General features: G+C 35.7%; 2 protein-coding genes across 2 annotated transcripts; one reads left to right on the forward strand and one right to left on the reverse strand.

Annotated features, from left to right (window-relative positions):
- Positions 1–7,567: 7,567 nt before the first annotated feature.
- On the reverse strand, positions 7,568–9,382 carry LOC129263397 (uncharacterized). Its single transcript, XM_064103225.1, has one exon. It carries the CDS (start codon positions 8,981–8,983, stop codon positions 7,568–7,570), a length of 1,416 nt encoding a protein of 471 aa, XP_063959295.1. The 5' UTR covers positions 8,984–9,382.
- Positions 9,239–20,403, forward strand: LOC135154972 (uncharacterized). Its single transcript, XM_064103226.1, has 9 exons — positions 9,239–9,275; positions 10,471–10,740; positions 11,384–11,464; positions 12,160–12,396; positions 12,837–12,968; positions 13,225–13,458; positions 15,085–15,384; positions 16,040–16,309; positions 16,860–20,403. Exons 1-9 carry the CDS (start codon positions 9,239–9,241, stop codon positions 17,153–17,155), a joined length of 1,857 nt encoding a protein of 618 aa, XP_063959296.1. The 3' UTR covers positions 17,156–20,403.
- The last annotated feature ends 2,608 nt before the right edge of the window (positions 20,404–23,011 follow it).

A 23,011-nucleotide genomic window follows, 5' to 3' on the forward strand; every position in this document is an offset into this window, starting at 1 on the left:
GCATTTCTCTTGTGGCTCTATTTGTTACATTTTTACTAGCTTTTATTTGGTTTACCTGGTTAACTCAAATGTTACCACCCTCCATCCCTTTAACGAAATAGACTGTAAATTCATTTAATGTGTTTTTAAGAAAACTCTCTAAACAGGTGAGGTATACGATGTAAACTTTTTTTTTTCTATCTCTCTCATATTTTTGGCGTTTATGTTCAGTCATTTCTCTCCTTATTTTTGGAATGGTGAAACAAAAATGATTTCGTTGTCATTAAACAGGATTGACCGTCGTTTCTTGGGATTTATTTAATAATTTTTTACAGTTTACGACAATCCCCATTCACTGACGTTAGTAAGAGCCCGCATGTGCGCGCGCCCTCCCCCCCCCCTAATATTTGAGTGGCGCCGAAGGCGCCGCTCAAAAAAAATAAAAGTAAAGTAAAAGAAAGAAAAGGTGCTGCTTGAAAAAATAAAAATAAAGGAAAGAAAAGAAAAGGCGCCGCCTAAAAAAATTATACACTGATATAATATTAGCAACAGTAAGGAAAGACTATCCCCCAGCAAAGCACAATCATATCATCTTCCTTATCTTTTCTTTTAACTACCCTTTTCCCAACAACTTCGCCGGTTAAAAATAATCAGCAGTGCGCTGCCTGCATATAACTGGCGCCAATCAAGAATAATCAGCGCCACCTTAATCTAAATCGGCGCCGGGCAAGAATAATCAGCGCCATTTGGTTACAAATCGGCGCCAGTCGAGAAAAATCGGCACTGTCAGAGTCTTAACCGGCGCCGATCAAGGATAATCTGCGCCACCTAAATCTAAATCGGCACTAGATAAAAATAATCGGCGCCATCTGGTTATAAATCGGCACCGGTACAGAAAAATCGACGCTGCCTGAGTTCTTAACCGGCGCCGATCAAGGATAATCAGCGCCACCTAAATCTAAATCGGGGCCGGACAAGAATAATTAGCGCCATCTGGTTATAAATCGCCGCTGCCAGAGTCTTAACCGGCGCCGATCAAGGATAATCAGCGCCACCTATATCTAAATCGGTGCTGGTCAAGAATAATCAGCGCCATCTGGTTATAAATCGGCGCTACCTGAGTCTTAACCGGCGCCGATCAAGAATAATCAGCTCCACCTAAATCTAAATCGGCGCCGGACAAGAATAATCAGCACCACCTGGTTAAAAATCGGCTCCAGTCAAGAATAATCGGTGCCTTCTGGTTCTAAATCGGCGCCAGTCAATTATGAATTGCCGCTGCCTGAATCTTACGTGACGTCGGTAAAAATAATCAGCACTACTTGTTCTAAATCGGCGCCGGTCAAGAATAATCAGCGTCCCCTGGTTCCAATAAATAGGCGCCGGTAGAATAATGAAAAAGGGCCTATTGCCAACCAAATCTAGATCGGCGCCGGTCAAGAATGATCAGCGGCACCTGGTTATACATTTTATTGTTGAATGGTCATAACAAAGCTTATCGCATGCACCTTACAGAGTGGACTCGGGCGGGGCAGTTGCCAAAAGAATGACAGATGTCATGAAATCTTTAATTTATTTAAAAAATCCCAGAATCATACAAAAGCGTAGAGCAAATCCTTTAATTTTGATCTTATTTTCCGATGCTTTAATAAAAAGAAGGTCAGTCACTTTTCTTCTTTACACATTCCACATTGTGCCACCTCTATGGCCTTTAGTTTAAGACAGCTACTATAGTGTTTATGAAGATGATTCGATATTTTAGCCCAAAACTTTGCTAAAACCCGTTGCTAGTACCGGGAGTGTAAAATTACGCAACCAGTCGTATATTGAGATTGAGCTACACAACTCGTTCTTTATTTAAAATCGTGCTTAAATTATCCGCTTCTCAGATTGGAATATACAAATTTTCACCTCGCGCTTCGCGCTCGCATCATTTCTGTAGCAAAACCCCATACTTTTCATGATTAAATAGGTGAATAGAATGTCCCTTTTTCAGGAATAAACGTCAAAAGAACTCCCGCTTCGATTTGCAATAATCTTTTGCTGGATATAATCTTGTTCTTTATTACAAACGTCCATTAAACTGTCATTTTTTTCAGATCGAAATATCAAAGTTTTAAGCTCGCGCTTCACGCTCGCATCTATTGTTTTTTCAGATACCCATCTTAATCATTGGTATACCAAAAATGCATAGAATATCAAGCTTTACTGGTCAGAATATAAAGAAATTTCAGCTCGCCCTCGGCACTCGCATTATCTGTGTAGTGAGATATGTATCCTCCTCATGAGTTACTACAAACAGTCCTAAACAGGCACCTTTTTCCTGTTTTCAGGTCAGTATACTAAAAAATTTCAGCTCGCGCTTCGCGCTCGCATTAATTTGTTGGTGAGATATGTGTTTCTATCTCATGAGTCATATAAATATATATATATATATGCATATGTGTGTGTGTGTGTGTTTGTGTGAGTTTGTTTGTTTTGTGTGATATCGAGCGCCCTTGGAAAGTTGATTCATGATTTTGCCCCCCAAATCTTAAAAAAAGGATCGACGCCCCTATGTATATATATATATACATATAGTAAAAAAAACTTGTATCTCTATTAATATACAAAAGTATTGGCCTCATCGCAATAAAAGGGTTAATACACGAGATTTTGAAATCGCACATAACATGCATAATTTGTGTTACTTTTTGCTTGTTTCTTTCTTTAAAAAGTTTTTCAATCTCTCTCTATATATGTTTTAAAAAGATTATATGTTTAAATTGATGTATATTTCTGTTATAATGAGATATGTTTAAGTGGACTTCAGGGAATGGTCGTACGCAGAAAGGGGGAAGGGGGCACATTCGCGATCTGCTGTTGTGAAAATGTTTTTTTTTTCCTTAACATTTCATGAAAACTATGAAAAATGTGCACCAAATTTTCGAGTCTTGCCCCCCCCCCCCCCCCGGAAATATTATCTGCGTATGGTCATGCAAAATGGCATGACTGGAAGTCCCACATTTTGAAAAGAGCATTTGACAGGGTCACACTTTAACCCTTTTTCAACATTTTCTTTTATGGCGCCGGTGAAGTGCAAAAATATGTGCGCTGCTCGCCAAAAGCTGGATCCGCCTATGATCCTCATCCTTTCGTTAGCCATGGTAAATTGCCATCTTGAATGACGTCATCATACCTACAGACGTCCTTACCAGTCGCCATATATCGCGATTCGTGCCGCTGCGTTGCGCTTGTCTATATATCGCTAATTTTTGTGTGCGTGCGTTCGGAACTTGTCGCATGCATTGACCGGCCAGGATATCGAACATTTTAATCGGAAAGCCTTGATGTTGTTGTTGTTGTTGTTGAATATGATGGCGCCCTTCAATCTCTCCAGATTATACGCGCCAGTCACTTTCGTAAGTAGGACGTCGTCGGCAAAGGAGATCCATACGACGTTAAACCATTGGTGACGATTATATGACATATTAATATAGATTAGTCACCCATCCACCTATTATATTAGTAGGTCCTACAAGATTAAACATCTTCGAGGAATAATACTTCAATACAAATAGAGAAATTAAATATCGCGCGTGCTAAATGATTGTTCGTGAAAAAGGGCACACCAGCTAACCAATCGGCTACTAGTTATATATTTATAGAATTTCTTAAAATATTCGTCAAATAACAATTCAAATGTGATATCACATAAAATTACACGTCCTTCTTATTCTTTTGTCTCGTCTTTTCTTAGTTTCTTATTAATACAATTTTTAAATCATTCTTGTGTTTGAAAGAAAGAAAGAAAAAAAAAAAAAAAAAAAAAAAAAAAAAAAAAGGACACACACCTAACTGTAAAAACGGTTAGTGGCATATATAAAACATAGTAGTTCCCGTGTATAATCGGGATTAATTAACAATTGTTTAAGATTCGGGTCATTCATCTTAAGTTTATTAAACATAATGCATCTCTCCTTTACATATTTTAAACAAAATAAAACATAATGTTCAATAGTCTCAAATTCTTTGCACACCTCACAGAGGCCGGAAGAGTGCTGTTTAATTTGAAACATATAATAGTTTAATTTGCACTTACCTACTGTGATTTGATGAAGGAGGCATTCCTCTTTCCGAGAAAAACCTTTTCTATATGCCTGCTTAAAAACATTATCATGAATAGCATATAAAAATCGACCATTTCTAGACGCATTCCAATCTGCTTGCCAGATACTTTTATAAAATGTCATGCGTGAGCATGTGAGTTCGTTTATAGTGTTTGGTAAAACGATGTCTACAAAATTTTTCGCGGCTCCTTTCTTGGCAGCTTTATCGACGATCTCATTGCCGTTAACATCACAATGTGAGGGAATCCATTCAAAATTAATACAGATATCATTCATACTGAGTTTATGAATTTTAAATAAAATTTCATTAACAATGGTGCATTTTATGAAATATGAATCAATCACATTCAGCGCTGACAAAGAGTCGCAAAAAATTACAACTGAACATGGTTTATCAAAGGATTCTAACCACTCAAGTGCCATTAAAATGGCCAGGAGTTCCGCTCTCATGATACTTACATTGGATAACCTGAAATACTTTTTTATTTTATATTGAGGAACATAAAATGCTGCCCCCGTTCTAAAATTTTCCTGTTTGGATCCATCAGTATATATATGTAAATAACCATTCCACACAATTCCAATTCTTTCTAGAACGATAGCTTTCATCTCGGCCGTTAGCATATCCTTTTTTCTAATTATACGATGAGCACAAAACGACACAGGAGGGCGGGACAAACGCCATTCCGGGATTCTTGTTAATAAGTTGTCTTGCTTCTCTACAAGTACCTCATCACTACAGGCTCGAAGTTTGAAAGGTCTTTCCCCTTCCTTCCATTCGTGTCTGTTCGTATGTTCAATGAAAATTTCTCTACTTGGATGGCATAAAGTGCTAAACAACAAATAATATCTAAATTTATCATTAAACAGTTTTCTCCGAAGATACAACGGTAATTCACCGGTCAAAACTTGTAAAGACTCTAATGATACATTGTATATCGTTCCTGTGATGATTTTCAAAGCTCTATATTGTATAGAGTCAAGCTTTTTCTTATGAGATGTACAGGCAGAATCATACATTTCACTTCCATAGTCTAAAACAGATAAAATAAGACCTTTGTATATCATCATCAAAATGTCATACCTATTCCCCCAGGACGTACCCGAAACGCAACGTAATAAATTTAATCTTTTCTTACATTTATCAATAATTGCATTAATGTGGCTAGACCAAGTTAGTTTTGAGTCTAACCACATACCAAGAAATTTGAACTGCTCACAATGAGGCAAAACATGCCCATTTATTTTCAAAGTAATATCTTTCTTTTGATTATTGGTAAAAACTAAAACTACAGACTTTGTGTGAGAAATATTTAATTTCCATCTCCAGCACCAGATTTCGATTTCATGGAGGGCTTCTTGCAGCTTTTGGCGAACCAGATCTAAGTTTGAGCTAGTAAACCAAATCGCGATATCATCTGCATAACATGATAGCTTTACTCCACTTTCTTTAATATTTAAGTCATTTAACATCAATGTAAAAATGACAGGACTTAATGAGCTCCCTTGCGGGATTCCGTGCTCTAATACATACTTGTCTGACATACTATTGTTAACTTTCACGTTACAATATCTATTTCTTAAGAAAGCTCTAATAAAGAAAAATAATTTTCCACTAATATCTAACATTGACAATTTTTTCAAGAGACCTCCTTTCCATAACGAATCATACGCCTTTTCCAAGTCTAGAAAAACTGCCACGGTATATTTTTTCTCCTTCAATGCTAAATGAACATCTGTTTCAATCCTGACTAAATGATCTTTGACGCTACGATATTTGCGGAATCCTGATTGAAGTGGGTTTAACTTCTTCTTATTATCTAAAAACCAATTCAGACGGTTTTTAATCATTTTCTCCATGACTTTAAACAGGGTTGATAATAAAGAAATAGGTCTATAGGACGACACTAAACTAGGATCCTTTCCAGGTTTCAAAATAGGTATTTGAACAACTTCATACCACTGACAAGGGAAATGTGAAGTTTTCCATATGTCGTTGTACATATCTAATATGACATCAAGCGCTATTTGGGGTAAGTTTTTTAACATAATCGCATGAATATCATCCTTACCTGGCGCTGAGTTATTCAAATCTTGTAAAACATTCTTCATTTCATTCATGTTAAAATCGTCATTAATGCAGTCATCATTCGACATTTCTTTACATAAATTATCTTCATTTTCACCATCATCATGATCATTATTATAAAAAGATCTGTCAATAGACTTGAAAAAACGGGCGACCGCATTAGCCTTATCTTTAGATTCACTAATGATATTGCCGTCAACGATTAAATTGTGGAAAATATGAGTGTTCATTGCGCTATCTCTCATTCCTTTTACTTGTTTCCATACTTTTCCGATATCTGTAAATTTATTCATTTTACCGCAGTATTTAGACCAATAGTCATATCGTGCTCGCCGTTGCACCTTCTGAGCAAATGCTTTCTTTTTCAAGTATAGTTGAACATCATTTTTATCATAATATCTTCGTAATCTGTTTTTAATATGATTTCTCTCCGCCACCGCTTTTTGACATGCTTCGTTCCACCAGGGAGTTATTTTACCTCTGTTTTCTCCTCCTATTCGCACTCGACGAATACACCTCTTCGAAGCATTCAAGATTACCTTAACTATCATATCATATCGTCCTTGAATATCCAAATTACATGCCGAGTAATGTCTCTTGTAATTTAGATTAAGTAATTCATTTGTAATTGCTTTTCTATACTCTTCCCAGTTTACGTTTCTAAAACTCCATCTAAAACCTATAGTTGCGTTTTCTTTAATATTTACGTTATTTGTCTGTATTAATTTGATCACGATTGCATTGTGGTCGCTGCCAAAGTTATTGGTCAATACTTGCCACTCCATACTACAAGCTAGTTCCTTGGAGACTATAGATAAATCCAACATGGAATAAGAACCAAAGTGCGGGTCTAGTCTTGTTGGTGATCCGTCATTGAGTAATGCTAGATCATTAACCTCCATGAAAGATTCAACAGTTCTTCCGTTGGAATCGAGCTTGCTGCTCCCCCATAGAGGATTGTGGCTATTAAAGTCACCTAAAATAATAAGCTTCCCTGGCACGTTTCTAATCATGAAGTTTAATTCTTCTAGTTCAATCTTTTTACAGGGATTATAATAGTTGATAATGGAAATAATGCATTTCTTTGAAAAAATATCTACCCTTTGATATTCGATTAACTCTTGAACTTTCATAACCTGGAAAGCGATGTCCTTTTTAAAATACATAGCCAGACCACCTCTCCTACCATCCTGTCTGTTTCTACAAACACAAAAATAATTAGGAATGAACGACACATTAAAATCATTAAACCATGTTTCCTGAATACAAATAATGTCTGGGTTGGAACCCAATAAATCATTATCAAAAAGAGAAGTTAGAAAGTCCGACCCATGCGAAACCATGCCTTGAGCATTCCACTGGACTATTACTAGATCAGAGACAGACTGTTTTATTTAAGGTGGCACTTGACCATTTCCAATGGTATGTCTGTCTTTAAGAAATTACGACTAGCATGTACAACATATTCCAAAAACTGATCATCGTTTTCAGACTGTGGTAACTTACGTATCACAAATAGAATAAACATAATGAAATCCAGGGGTGCTACACTCATTAATGTGTTGACAGTATCTTTCTTTTGGTTATTCGACTCAGTTCCTTGCCCTGACTCCTTATCTCTTTCCCGCCTTCCTTCATTGTTCCTTTGTACTCGGATTGGGCGCGGAATCTTTGATTGTTGGATTGATTCGTGGTCAGATGCCATTGAATTTGAAATGGGACCAACATTCTTTAGTTTCCTTTGAGTGTTTTCTTTAGTGTCGCTAGTTCTAATGGTCTTACTTTCCTCTTCCACTATTTCATTTTTTTGAGTGCGATACACCCTAGTCGCTTGTGCGTATGTAATGTTTTCCTTCAATTTAACCTTTTGTATTTGTTTTGCCTCTATGTAAATTTTGCAACCTTGATACGCCGCCGAGTGTTTATCTCCACATCTAAAGCATTTTCGATTTTCCTTTTGTGGGCACTCTTCAAAATCATGTTCCCCTCCACATCTCACACAGCGCAATTTACCCTTGCAGTTTTCCTTCATGTGCCCAAAAAGTTGACATTTGTGACACCTTGGCACCGGTGGACTAAAGTTGTCCACACGTTTAAGCTCATACAGAAAGTTTACTGTCTCGGGTTTATCCTTGCCTTTGAAGGTGATGAGAACTGATGGGGTTGGTACTATTTCACCATCGATCTTCTTCATAAAACGCTTAGCATGAATTACCTTCTGATCTTTCAATACTTCTGCAATTTCCTCATTACTTATCTGTGTATCTATTCTATGAATAACACCTTTCGTTGTAAAATCATGATTATCTTCATAACGCGTTGCTTTAACGTCTACACCAGCAAGCTTGGTTAGTTCCAACAATTTCATGACTTGTATGTCATTCTCACATTTCAAAATCATCATATTTTTCACTTTCTCTTTCCCATTCAGATTGCCTACCAGATTATGAATTTCTTTGAACACCTGTACTGGGTTTGCTCTGCAAATATTCTTATTTTCAAGACCAACAATGACTACCCTCCTGCTTGAATGCGTGGGAGTAGAGAATTTAGGCATTTTACTGTGCTTCGTATTTAGAGTACTATCGCTATTGCTCCTAACCCTTGCCCTTTTCTTAGCCGATCGGATAGAATTTCTATTGATCGCCGTTTTCCAAGAACAATTCGATTCATCATAACTGTCCTCACCATGGACAGTATGATCATCGGAAGATACCACTAATTCATCTGGCGCTTGCCTAAATCTATTACTCGCTGCTGCTAAATAATCCTCTTCGCCCGAGGATATCGAAAGGTTATTCGCCATAATTACTTATTTTACAAGAACATAATAATCTGTAGGCCTATTGATAAATTGAAATTAGTCTCTTACCCGGTAACGTAGTGTTAATAAGGTGAGTATGAATGAAAATGAGTGCATGTCACCATGGGAACGGCTATATGGTAACCCAAGCCTCCAACTCCGCTCACTACGGCAACTGGACTGTTCAATCCTCGATCTACTACAACTGGAGATCAATCAGAAATCAATTCCATTCAACAGAAAAGGGGGAGCAGGCCGATGGACTGGAGGTGGCTAGGAAGCGGCACAGATGCCGGTGAGGAGCCGGGTGTAGCCGACTTGAATTTCCCGCCAAAACGTCTATGTGAAAACAACACTGCTGCAGAGCTCCTGTCAAAAGCGTCCGCTCTGCTCTGCTCTGCTCTGCTCTTGATATAAGCCTAACTTCAGGAACGTAGAGAGCAGCAATACACGGCTGCCAGTGTTTTCTCGCAAAAAAAATGAATTAAATAAAAAAAATAAGGAATATTTCATCGGTAACGTATATTTCCGATATTTTACTTAAAAATGCGTTTTATCAAAAGAGAGATTAGAGTTCAAGATGATATAACGTCATTTAGACCTAAACAAAATCAAATCTAGACAAAACACTATAGGCCCAAATTGGGTAAAAATGATTACACATGCGGGCTCGTACTAACGTACTACCGTCAGTGAATGGGGATTGTCGTAAACTGTCAAAAATTATTAAATAAATCCCAAGAAACGACGGTCAATCCTGTTTAATGACAACGAAATCATTTTTGTTTCACCATTCCAAAAATAAGGAGAGAAATGACTGAACATAAACGCCAAAAATATGAGAGAGATAGAAAAAAAAAAGTTTACATCGTATACCTCACCTGTTTAGAGAGTTTTCTTAAAAACACATTAAATGAATTTACAGTCTATTTCGTTAAAGGGATGGAGGGTGGTAACATTTGAGTTAACCAGGTAAACCAAATAAAAGGTAGTAAAAATGTAACAAATAGAGCCACAAGAGAAATGCAACACAAGAATTGGAGTGAGTCAGGGAAAACGGTTTTGTGTTTGTGTATCTTCGGCGCCGCTCAAATATTAGGGGGGGGGGCGCGCGCCCCCTGCGCCACCCCCTGGATCCGCCACTGAGGATGATTATGTTTTGATCAGCATTTGAAAGGAATTTGCGGTAAATGCGGTCTAAGGTACAACCATTTCTTAATTTTATATATTTTCTTGGTTGTCTTAGAATCACCTTTGAATCATAGAATAATCAGTAGAAAATATATTTTCAAAGACATCCTATTAAAGATTTGCAAAGTGACCTTTCAATTTGAGATTTTTTTTTTGTATGTATATTATAGATATTATTAAAAAAAAAAAAAAAACATAAACAGATGGACTATCACGGGCAAAGCTTTTATTGTAAGATCTTTACAGTGACATTTTTTTTAAAATGAGTTTTAATTTAAGTCCTTCTTATCCCCATGTAGTCCCAGTTCAACTCCAAAAGACCATTGGAAATGAAGAAGTAAGTGAATTCGTCCGTAGACTTACAGGAAGGCATCGCAAGCGATTGGCAAACGAGACACCGGCGACTGAAGACAAGAAAATATCCAACTTTGCAGAAGAAAACAATGAAATGTTGTTTGATGCAAAATCTATGGTTCGAGACTGGATTGAAAGTGAGCAATGCAGTAATTATGAGAAGAGATGTAAACTGGATGACACTCTGATTAAAATTGGTCGACATGATATGACAGGTAAACATACGATAAAAAATATTGTGATTGACGTATCATATCTCTATTTGTATTTACTTGAAAAGTCTGTTCTTAAAAAAAGGTATATAATTTCATTCAACATTAAATATTTCCCCGTTATTGTGAGTCATTTACATGCACATTATATTTAAAAATATGTAAATTTACACATTTGTTTATTTTAGTAAATTATTTTTTATGTGAGAGTTTAGATGAAACTCTCACATAAAAAGTAGTTTTCTTCCCCATAGTTCCATATACAGGATATTGTATTGTTGTAGGCATATACTTGAAATTTGTGAACATAATCGTCCTGTTTAAAAAAAATGCACGTTCATAGTTCAGAGTTTAAACACTTAAAATAATGATAATAAATAATGATCACGATGACGACGACGATGATAATAGTAATAACAACAATTATAATAACAGTAATAATTAAAATTATTGTACAATATACATGCATTTACGTAGCGAAACATCTGTCTTTACATGTTCTATTGAGCTGCAGGAGATCACTAGACGCTCTACGTACATGTACTACCAATTTAGAGCACTTAAAGCATCAATCGTCCTGATTTCATAAAATGAGAAGGAAATCTAAATTACTGTTTGTCTTTCTGAAAACTCTCGTTATCGGCAGATTTTTTCAGCACAATTCAGTTTCGGCGAAATACAGATCCCGAACTCTCGGCAAAATTGCATCCGGAGTCAAAAACATTCCGTAAGTGTTTATTCCATATCTTTCTTCATAACCCTATTCATTCAGGAACTATTATTACTTCTAAGAAATATCACATTTATAATTTTCGTTACCGTTTTGCAGCGTCCTTTGTTTATTAGTTTTATAACCGAAAGGGCTTTCCTAAATAAAACTGAAATTTATAAGTACATATTATTCTTTTTAAATTGTACACATCATTTTTACGTCCTTTGTAGAACACATTTATCGCGTCTATAACAACTATGCCATATATCTAGAAAAAACCCCTTAAACTTTACACTTTTGAAATGGCTGTAAAATGAAGACGAAACACAATTCTGAGAAGAAAGTTTACATGCGTGAATAATACAACTCACCTTTCATATGACGTCAATTTCGTTCAAACAGTAGATCGCCTAAGCTTAATCATTCATTTTTATCAAAGCAGTGAAAATGAGGTTAGGCAGAAATCGATCAGGATTTCAACATGAACAATTTTTTCGACCATTTGGTAACAAGTGGAAATTAAGTCCATGAGCTATCGATATATTTAAACATCTCCCAGAACCGCATGTTTGTTTTTTGGCAGTGATTTTAAAGTGTAGAGGGTTACATTTTACACACACGTATTTGTCCTACACCTCGTGTAAACTTTCGATTTTTTAAATTATAATTATGGGAACAACTGTGGATCTTGTACTACTACATGATTATAGATCTTGCGACGATCTTCGACGATGATTTAATCAGGCTAAGAATGCTAATGACTTGCCTTGACGAAGACATGATGGAAGAGTTCTGCAGGAAAGTAGGTATACCTCTTAAAGTAGAAGGACCGAAAAGGAAGGGTCCAGACATGATTGATATTCGACAATGGAGAGACAGTCACATACAGTATACAGTGAAAGAATTCTTCTCAGAAATATCTGGATTCATGACGAATAAAACGAAAGGTAAGGACCGATAGGTGTGTGAGATAGCAACTCCAGCCTATTTTTTGCGAATAATTATCTTTCCAGAAGAATTGAACGATGTGCTTCATCATTTGGAGAAATATCTAATTAGGCTTCAAGAAATCAAACGTTTTTTCAACTCCTAATTACAACGATGTACAATCAGTACTGTAACACTTTTTTTCTATATCCATTTTTATTATACAGTTTACACGTATAATTGAAGCACGTGGCTTATAACTTTTTTTCGCAAATACATACCTGTTCAGATGCACCCTCTTTTGATAAGCTTAAAGATTACGAAGTAAAATCAAAATAATACAAAAATTACTTTACACAACTATTGTAAAAGTTTTATAATTACGTTTCTTAACGACCTAAATTTAAACATTAAAGAGATAATAATGTGTTGTTTTTTCGATGGAAACCCACATTTTCAGTAAACTTTGTAACGGATCAAGAACTTGATTGGCTGGTTTCTCAAGCGACAATCGATGACAAGTTGGAAAAGTTTACCGATATGAAAAAAATCCACTGGAGGAGGTCAAAAAGGATTGCAGGAAAACTTAGGGGTAAGCTAATAGCTGTGACATTCTCGTTATGATGTTAACTATCATCTATACTTTTTAAGTTAAATTTGACGTTTAAGTTTGAACTAAAATGAAAAATGCCCGAAGAGGAACTTTTTAATAGATATATGAAAATCGAAGTCCTGTTTCGTGTTAAATTCCAGATGTCAAAACTAAACTAAAATATCTTCTAAATGTACAGTTATACGTAATTGTATTAATTTTTACATTGAATTGTCATGATTATCATTAAATGAAGCTACACTCAGCTTATTGTCTGAAGACCACGATGAAAAATATCAACCTAAGTTTGAGCGATCACTCTCACAAGAAGGAACAGGCGAAGAAAAGGTCGGTTATCATGAAGAATCGCAGGAAGAAGATATATCTTCGTCTGATCCGTGGCAACAACTGAGATTATGGAGAAGAGAGCATGTAGACAAATCTTGTCGAAAGTCATTGAGATCCGCTTTCAAATATGTAGGGCTAGAAGGTAATTATACACCATGAAATCCCATTGAAACATCGTTGACTGAGTATTTTTTCTTCATAAGGTGCACACTTATTCATTTCCTTCTTGTCATCATCGGCCACTGGATTCCATGACGAACGAAATATGTAAGATATGAATAAATAAATTGTGATATCGGCTATTTGAGAGTTTTTATATATTGAGGGAATTGTTGTGGTTCCGGATAAGGCACAGAGAATTAATATTATTTTGTTTGACACGATTTCCCTGTCTTTTGTATTATTTATTGGCTTTTAGTGATATTTCATTTCATTTATCTCACATTAAATACCCCACAGAAAATTAAAGAAATCCCTTTTTTTAATATGAATGGTATGTTATGTTTTTAAAGTATATTATTATCCTCATGTTTTTTAAGTAAAACTCAATTTGGCATAATATTTTGACAAATCTGGATTTGTCCAGTTCAGATTTGAATAATTTACTGCTAAATATATATATATATATATATATATATATATATATATATATATATATACATATATATATATATATATATATATATATATATATATATATATTTGGAATTGGTTTGTTTGTAATTGTGAATGAACTTCTCAAGGGTGGGGGGGGGGGGGCACTTCCGAGCGGATGTCATGCGCGACCATGGAGTCTCGAAAAGCACCCTTAACAAGTACTTTCCATATTCTGAAAATGCACCCCTTAAGAAGTATTGGCGTGTAAAACCCTACCCTTATCAAGTATTAGAAACAAAACACTCTTGGCAAGTATTCCCTGAATCATTGAACCCCTAAACAAGTACATCGATATTCGAATTGATATATGTCACGGACGTCGGTTTTACCTTTACCTACATGTACATCATTGGGTTTATAACGGCCCCACCTCCCACACCTCCCACAGTGTTGACTGTTGGGGCAATCCTTTATAAAAACATTTTAGTCTTTTTTATACCCTCGCAAATTTGACCCTAAACACGTAGCTTTCCTAGCGAAATAGATACCCTTTTTTAATTATTTCAGTTTTTTTGACACCCTTATTACGTTACGTACGCAACGTGCCCTATCTTGAAAAAGACATCCTGTTTACGTGTTTTGGGGGTCGCGCATGGTATCCACTAGTCAATGTAAATGCCACCCGGGGAACTTCTATGATCAGTTAAAGCTGAATGAAAGTAGTTGCAGTAAAACACTGATTTCGGGAGAAAGTCTGTAAAACCAAGGTTAAGTATTAATATATCATCGTGGATCTAGATCTGGTACAGTTACATAAACTGAACTTTGTGAAATCACAATATATAGCTAAAAACGATCACACTGAAGATCGCCAACACATATAGGCACACGTGGGACAGTGTATTATTGTTGCTGGAGTAAAGACCCGACGGAAGTGACCGAATCCGCGCTTATTTTGCTTATTTCTCAGCAATTATACAATTTCTTCAAGAATTATTTGGCACATATTTTTTATTCATAGAAACAGACACTTTGGTGATCATTATATTAAAATCCTGTAAAAAGCCATTTTGAGATCATTCCCACAAATGGAATTTATCTTTAAATGAGAAAAATGTATTTCTAGTTCGCAAATAAAGATCCTTTATGGACATTTGATTGATTCCAATAGAATGCATCGTAAACAAGACGCCACGGGAAAAGGTGTATGCAGTTGAAATTGTACAAGCAGCCTTTCACATATTGATGACAGACGTTTATCCGATCATAGAGACACTGGATTTTTACCAGAAGACGATTTCGAAGTACATGAGGCAGTGCCCTGTTCTAGACAAAGGATCGGTGGATCTTCTGTTTCAGATCTGCAAATATCTTGAGTTGAAGAACAAATCTGAGAGCTACGATCGTCTTGATTTCTGTATGAAGCTTACAAATATGGGTTATGTCGATGTTGCAAGATCTATATATCTAGGTAGGTTGTCTCTTCATGATAGGTTATTATGTTGTTTAGGAATATATTCAGACTTTGGAAGCCAGAGGAAGGATGTTTTCCGATATAGGGTAGGCCTATCGACCTTTCTCAGAAGTTGAGTCTTTATGGATCGTTATAGATATTGAAAGAAGCAGGAAGTTGGAGGAACAGGGATGTAAAACAACACCTATTGAAAGTAGCTTTTTTTGTTTAACCAAAAAATGTCGACTTATTTATTGCGTGTCAAAAGTTACAGAAGTCTACTTTCTATTTTTTCTATTTCCCATTTGTTAAAGGAATTGATTTCTCTATGCAGAAGTTAAGGCAATGATTTCTTTTAACAAAGGCCATTCATTAGAAAATTAAAAAAATACAATCCCATTAGATCGTAATTAATCTGACTTAATGTCTAGATAAAAGTTTACATGTACATCAACGAAGATAGGGATATTTTGTAATCAAAGATTACAAAGAAGCATTTTCTTCACGCTATGTTCTAAAGAAGTCATGTTGACCCCTACCATATTTTATGGCCCCATATTTATAAACACTGCTCGATTGAGGGCGTTGCAGACTAAACTGTCCGTCCCGCGCATGACAGTTTTTTTATTATGTTAAACAATAGGGTGCTACCTTTTTATTCATCTAAATATAGATTACGAAATGAGTATTAGTGAGCTTGCTAGAATTGCCTCTGAACTGAACAAGCGTGACCAAACAATGTTCAAACCTCTTATTGATCAACTGGATTTGAGACCTGGTGAACTTCCGGAATATCAGGGAGTACAATTTGAGACATACTGTTCGGAGGTGCTAAGGACTTGGAAGGAAAAGATCAGACCTGTTCCGTATCACTACCGAAGGCACATCGTTGATGGTCTCCAAGCAGTTGGATATTCTAATCTTGCTGATGATGTTCTGAAAGGTAGGCCTTCCCAATTTATTCAGGACATTTAGAGGCTTTCTATCAGGGAGGGGCATTACTCAAATTTCTTGCAACAAAATTTCAAATTCAAACACAAAATCGCTACTCATCTGTAGTTAGCCTGATTTCAATTGGAACTTGACTTTGTTGCAACGCCCCGCACTTGAAGTATAGCAACGCCCAATTAGTCTGTAAAGTATGGATTCTATAAACTTAATTCCTAGATTTCGATTTGTTGTACCTACCTTTACATGTATCTCCCCGTTTGTTTATGTGATGATTGTCAATTGATCGATCATTAAGCTATTTCCATCTGCATGCACCAAACGTGCCCAGTACAGGTTGACGTAGTTGAATATTCAACCTTGTAATTTGTGAAGGATGTGAGATTTTCATAACACATACCGTATATCAACTTTTCCTTCAATATGATTCCTTCCTTATCCTTCGTGAATAGTGATACTGGAAAGATAGCTTTCCAGTTTGTTTTGGCCATTTATTTCACCAATGTTAATAGTTTGCTTTAAATCATTGTTTCATACTTTCAAAGGCCTTCATCGACATGAATCTCCCGACGAAGATGTCATTGAAGATATCTGCAGTAGACTCGATGACACTCAGATACTGAATCTTGTTCGAATCCTGAAACTTACGCCTGATCATGATGAACAAGATCGGAAAAAATCAACCAAATTGATTGTCAGCTGGGCTGATAAGTGGATGAGAAAGTATGATTCCTCGGCTATATCATTTAAAGAGAGAAGATCAGTAAATGATGAGCTTGTTAAAGAGGGGTTTTACGAGTTAGCCCATGAAATAATGATACTAGAATATTCGAAGTTCTAATATAGGAATCTCATGCAAGTGTATTGTTTTTATTGTTAGATATTGATTGGTTCTGTATCATCTGTAAACGATGTAAAATCTACCTTTGATGTATGAATTTGATATGTGTTTCATTTGTTATTACTCATCAAGTGTTGGCTAGCGTTGTTCTGTTCAAAATGCAGAATGGACGTGCACCAAGCAAACAAATATATCGATATTATTCCAAGCCATTGTACAATTGTGTGTAGACAGAAACAAATAGATTGATTCTTTGTAAACTTTTGAAAGAAATTTGATGAGTCTTATTTTTCATGAAAACAAGAATACATCAAATGATGAGTCCAGAACTTCTCTAGGTAACATTAATCTCTCCATCCATTTGAGCATGAGTAAACATTAATGATCTAATGACAGCTTTAGTACCTTAAATCATGTAAAAAGCGTTCGAAATTTAACCAAAAGAATGGTAAAACTAAGTTGCATTATTTTCACTTAGTTGTTATCCCAGTTTTAACCGCAGCCGATCCTAAAATGTGATGGGAATGAGGACGGAAAGATAAGTTGTAGCAGCAGTAGTAGTAGCTAAGTAGCGGATGTAATAACATGTGCTTTTATAAGAGAATGGTGTATATGTATAAATGTGTCATCAAAGTTGTTGTTGCCAAAAAAAAAATGTTATCGCAGCTTTCATAAAAGAATGCAAGATACTAAAGCGCATTAATCATTCGAATGTTTAGATTAAGGGTAGGCGTAATATGATTTCAATCAGTATGACTTCACCATTGTTGATTTATTCTCACCACTCTCTTGCCTTATTTCTTTATACATATTGTGTAAAAGACGGTGAGCGATGATGACTGTGTAATGTAAGAATATGTTTTGTGCATACAAAATATCCGTAATTTTATTTTAAAACAGGCAATTGTGTATCTCTAAAATAGTGAAAAGGCTGCTTCTTTAACTAAACGTATATTCTCCGATTAAAAAGTAGGTAAAGTGGTTAGATTAAAATTTTCTCACCATAATAATAGAGCAAGCCCATGGGATCACTTATTCTAAACAGTTTTTTTTTCAAACTGTTCGATTATTTTCCATTGTGGTTAAACCAACTAGAATTCCAGTTTCTTCTTTACAGACATTTGGAATCTAATACGGGATTCCGTCTCAGATAATACAAATGCCTACTCTTTGAGCGATGGTTAAGGCATGGTCTAAGTCTGTGCATAAATTATGGAAGGCAAAACATGTCAAAACTTTGCTGATTGTTTCTTCTCATGACGAATGAGGAAGAAAATAAATGTGATTGCATTTTTTTTTCACAATACGTTTATGGGGCACCTTTTTGCTATACACACCAAACTGTAAGATACATACCGAAGAGTTAGACTGCGGTGTAAGATTGAACTCAGGTCAAAGGCAAAAGATGTATACCTATTTGTTGTACATTTTTGGTGTGTGTGGGGTGCGTCTGCATGGATGCATGTTATTTTTATTTCAATGAATGTCTAAATATTACGTTGTATTAACATCGTATTTTGCAAAGATTGCAGAATCGTTTTTTGCAAAATGGTTATGGGAGGATAATTCTTTATGTTTTATTTTTTTAAACAAGTGGACACCTAGTTACCAGTAATGCATTGCTGACAAAATCGATCAAAATCAAGTTGGTAATATAAGAAATTTGTATATATGTCATTATCTTATCGGATTACTACCTGCTGTATACGGTAACGCTGAAAAGCCTCTCTCTGTATCTACAATTTTTTTGACTGATTTCTCGAAAGCTTTTAATTGAATTAATCATAATTTTCTCGTCAATAAATTATTAAACCTTCATGGTCAACCATGTGTAATCTCTTTGGTAATTGATTTCCTCCCTCGATAGTCGTCAGCAGGTTATAAAGTACAGAGGCCAATTATCCGATCTTAAACATAATGGTGTAGGTGTGCCACAAGGGACTAAACTTGGCCCTATTCTGTTTCTAGATATGAAACGATGACTGTAGAGATTCTAGTACGTCATATTTCAAATATGTAGACGATATGACGGCTAGTAGAATGTAGATTAAGATCACAAACACCACAGTTGCAAGTTCAGTTACAATGTCTTCATTCATGGACCTTGGCAAATAGTATGAAATTAACCCCACTGAAATGCTGTTCAATGTCATCTTCTTTTTCTAAGCGACCTTTACAACCATAGGTTTCTTATATTGATGGCATCCCATTGCTTTCTGTTAATGTAGTCAAGATACTTTGTGTCATGATCCAAGCAGAACTAAAATTTAATGCTCATGTTTAAGAAATTATCAAAAAATGTAACAAAAAACTATTCATGTTACGTAAATTTAAAAATCTACAACCTTCCTGTTTGTGATCTAGTCACCGTTTATACTGGCTACGTAAGACCCATTTTGGAGTACTGTGTACCTCTCTTTACGTCGGGTCTTACTAGCAGACAGATTAATGATTTGGAATCTATACAAAAAAGAGCTTGTCGAATTATTCTTGGATAATCAAAATACAGTTCATATGATGATGCATTGGTTGAGCTAGGATTAACAACTCTATTATCCCGAAGAGAAGAACTTACTCAAGATTTTGCTATTTGTTTTGAAAAAAATAGCTTATGTCAGTCTTGGTTACCTCCTCAAATAAATAATAATTTTCTTCGAAATGCAAGAAAATATACAGAATTCAAATACAAGACAAACAGATTTAAAAACAGTGCCCTCCCTAATCTTGAACGTGTGTTTAACAAATACTACAAATCATAACTGAAATGATTTAAAAATTCTTAAACCTTTGATATATATATATATATATGCGCAGAAATTGTGAATTATTTTCAATAACCATTGACTTATTGTGCTTTTAAAAGTTTTATTATGAATGATTTTATCAATCTATCGTACGCATTTTCCTTACTGTGCAAATGTATGTAAATAATTTTACCTGTCTGTATCTTAATATGTATTTTTAATTGATACCCTGTGAAGCATGTGTAATTCAGTTTTTACTGCGAATCATGTCTATTGAATAAACCATTAAATGAATGAATGAATGAATATACTGTATGATAAGGTTATGGCATAATTAATTGGTGACGTGATGATTTAAATATTTTCTGAGTTGACATTAACCAAAATAATTGCATGACAATCTGCTCTAAAATAATAATATACGTCTATCAGTAATATTCATCAATTATCAATGTCTCTGTAGAGTTCAGTGTTGAAACACAATAAAGAGAAATTCATGCGGTATTATTTTGTTTCACGAAGTTGTAATTTTATCGAGTATTACCTTGTGTGAATAAGATCTTTGGGATGAAAGTACCAAATGCAAATTTGCGATGCAATATACTCTAATGAATTCTTGTAAATGGCATTATGACACGTGATTTATCGTCTGGTCTCCCTAATAGCGACTAATCGTGCATCGTCGTTATAGTTCAAGTTGACCACTTGACATTCGGCTAAAATTCATTGAAAAGGAAGAAATATTTTGTAATACTTTGTATCAAATCGTGAATCAAATCATGATTCTTTATCAATATTGTGATCGGCACATTAAAAATAAATGTTAGCATTCATACTTGCAATTCAATTCAGAGCCATTAAAAGCAAATTGCAATACATCATCGTGAATGATGCATTGATGTCATAAAGAGAAAGCGAAGTTCCTGTGCAATGCTATATTGTGCGAAGTTTCCAAGCCAAACATAATTCGTAGTTATTTATGATTATTCGGTAATCACGCATTTTATTTGCATCAAAAATTTACTGTTATCAAAATATGATAATACAAACATTGATCTTGGTTCTGTATGATTTATAGATATTTGTGTTTGATTTCTATTACAAACACTAATGGCACGCTACCTTATTATAATGTTATCTACGGATAGCAGTTGCCTTCCTCTAAAAACAAATATGTATTTATATTAGACGTATAGAACAGAACACCATAACCCATACCTCAATGAACCTTAAATAGAACTCATCGGCCCTCATCAAAGTAAACTGCCAGTTCGTCTATTGCCAACCCGTCCACTCATCACACTGTCTACCATTATCAAATGCCATTTCTTTTAAAAATGTTATCTAAGCTGTGCTAGATATTGGGTCAGATGCATACAAAGTAGCCATTGGCTAGCCAAGCAAAGGATCAGGCCTTAGCAATTGCTTTTTTTCGTATGTGTAACCATTTGTTGGTACTTACACGCCTTACTTGCCGTCAGAAAGCAATTGCTAGCGGTTCGAGCAATAGAGACGTCAAGTCGCGTTCGCACCAGCGAGCTGGTGCGAACGCGACTCACACAACAAAGGCTGGACTCGAATGCAGAGATGTAGCAGTGCAAAAACTGTTTCTCTCACATAACATCTTTTTCTTACACGTGGCGTCAAACTATTCTTTTAACGTTTTTTAATTAATGAATTTATAAAGTTTGCATTCGGTTTGCACTTCTCCAGAAGAAAAAATGTTCCTGTAGGATACTGCACACCCACGGGTCTTGTGGTCCAGTGGTTAGAGCATTGGACTCATAATTGCAAGGTTGTGAGTTCAAATCCCTACTCTGTCATTGTCTCTACTTTGATAAAAAGGCCCGAGAGTAATATCTGTCGTCTATAAGGACAGCCACTATGACTGATTAACCTAGACGTAAAATGTTTCCTATAGGTAATTGGTCATATACCAGCTTGGCGTCTACCAGCAAAAATGCTGTGCTGTCGAGTTCATGCGGGAGTTACCATAAACAGAAACAGAAACAGAAACCTTGGTCAGAGTTCTCTTTTATGAGCATAAACATAATCATAAAAAGGAGAACGCCATGATCAAGCAATCGCTCAAGCTGCTCTGCCGGAGCTTGAAAAAACCCAAGCAAATACTTAAACTCACAAGCAAAATATTCGCTTTATGTACTACGCTTTTTAGAAATAGCTTGATCGTCAAGCAAGTGCTACCTACCTGTTAGCGATTACTTAAGCTTACTAGCAAAACCATTTGCTCGTTCATTTTTTTTATGCATACTGAATCAAGCAAAAGCCTAGCAAAAGCTTCAAAGCAAAAGCAACTGCTAATTTTCATGCATCTGAACCAAAGAGTACATTAGCCTACATGTATATTGTTTTCTTCCTAGTAAGTGCATATTAAATGCCAAATATAAAATGTAAGTTTGACACGTCTAAGAAAAAAGATGATATATGAAAGAAACGGTAGGTCTAATCTGCACTGTACACGTTGCTTTCGAGTCCTGCCTTTTCTGTGAGTCGTGTTCGCACCAGCTCGCTGCAGCGCGACGTCGCTATTGTTCAAACCGCTAGCAACTGCTTTCTGACGTGCACGTCGTGATCTAGTGGTTCTGACTCTCGCCTTTCAAACAGAGGGTCGTGGGTTCGAATCCTAGCCATGGCATGTTTCCTTCAGCAAACAAATTATCTACACTGTGCTGCACTCGACCCAGGTGAGGTAAATGGGTACCGGCAGGAAGTAATTCCTCAAAAAACTGTGCACACCAGAATCGGTAGAATAGCTGAGCCGGGGTAATATAGGAGCGCCTTGAGCACCTAGCAAGGTGGATACGTGCGCTCTACGAATCCTACATTAGTATAATAATAATAATAATAATATCATTATTATTATTATTACTCTGAATTCAAGAAAAGGATTCAAACACTAGCAAAAGTTTATGCATATGAAATAAAGCAACTTATGAGGCATGATCTTTTACTTGGCTTGCTTGTGCTTGAAGCGATTGCTTGCAGCAATTGCTACTTTTTATGCATCTGACCTATTCTCTTTTAACCACATAAGCAAGACAATGTAAATTTACAAAACATCATTTTAGGAGCTTCTGTGTAAGACTGTTAT

The sequence above is a fragment of the Lytechinus pictus genome, chromosome 8 (genome assembly GCF_037042905.1).
Source record: "Lytechinus pictus isolate F3 Inbred chromosome 8, Lp3.0, whole genome shotgun sequence".
NCBI classification, from domain to species: domain Eukaryota; kingdom Metazoa; phylum Echinodermata; class Echinoidea; order Temnopleuroida; family Toxopneustidae; genus Lytechinus; species Lytechinus pictus.

Coding starts and splice junctions, on each gene's coding strand:
- LOC129263397 (XM_064103225.1), bottom strand. CDS start 8,983: ATGGCGAATAACCTTTCGATATCCTCGGGCGAAGAGGATTATTTAGCA.
- LOC135154972 (XM_064103226.1), top strand. CDS start 9,239: ATGGACTGGAGGTGGCTAGGAAGCGGCACAGATGCCG. Junction 11,465..12,159: donor TCCGGAGTCAAAAACATTCC/GTAAGTGTTTAT, acceptor ACATGATTATAG/ATCTTGCGACGATCTTCGAC. Junction 16,310..16,859: donor TGCTGATGATGTTCTGAAAG/GTAGGCCTTCCC, acceptor ATACTTTCAAAG/GCCTTCATCGACATGAATCT.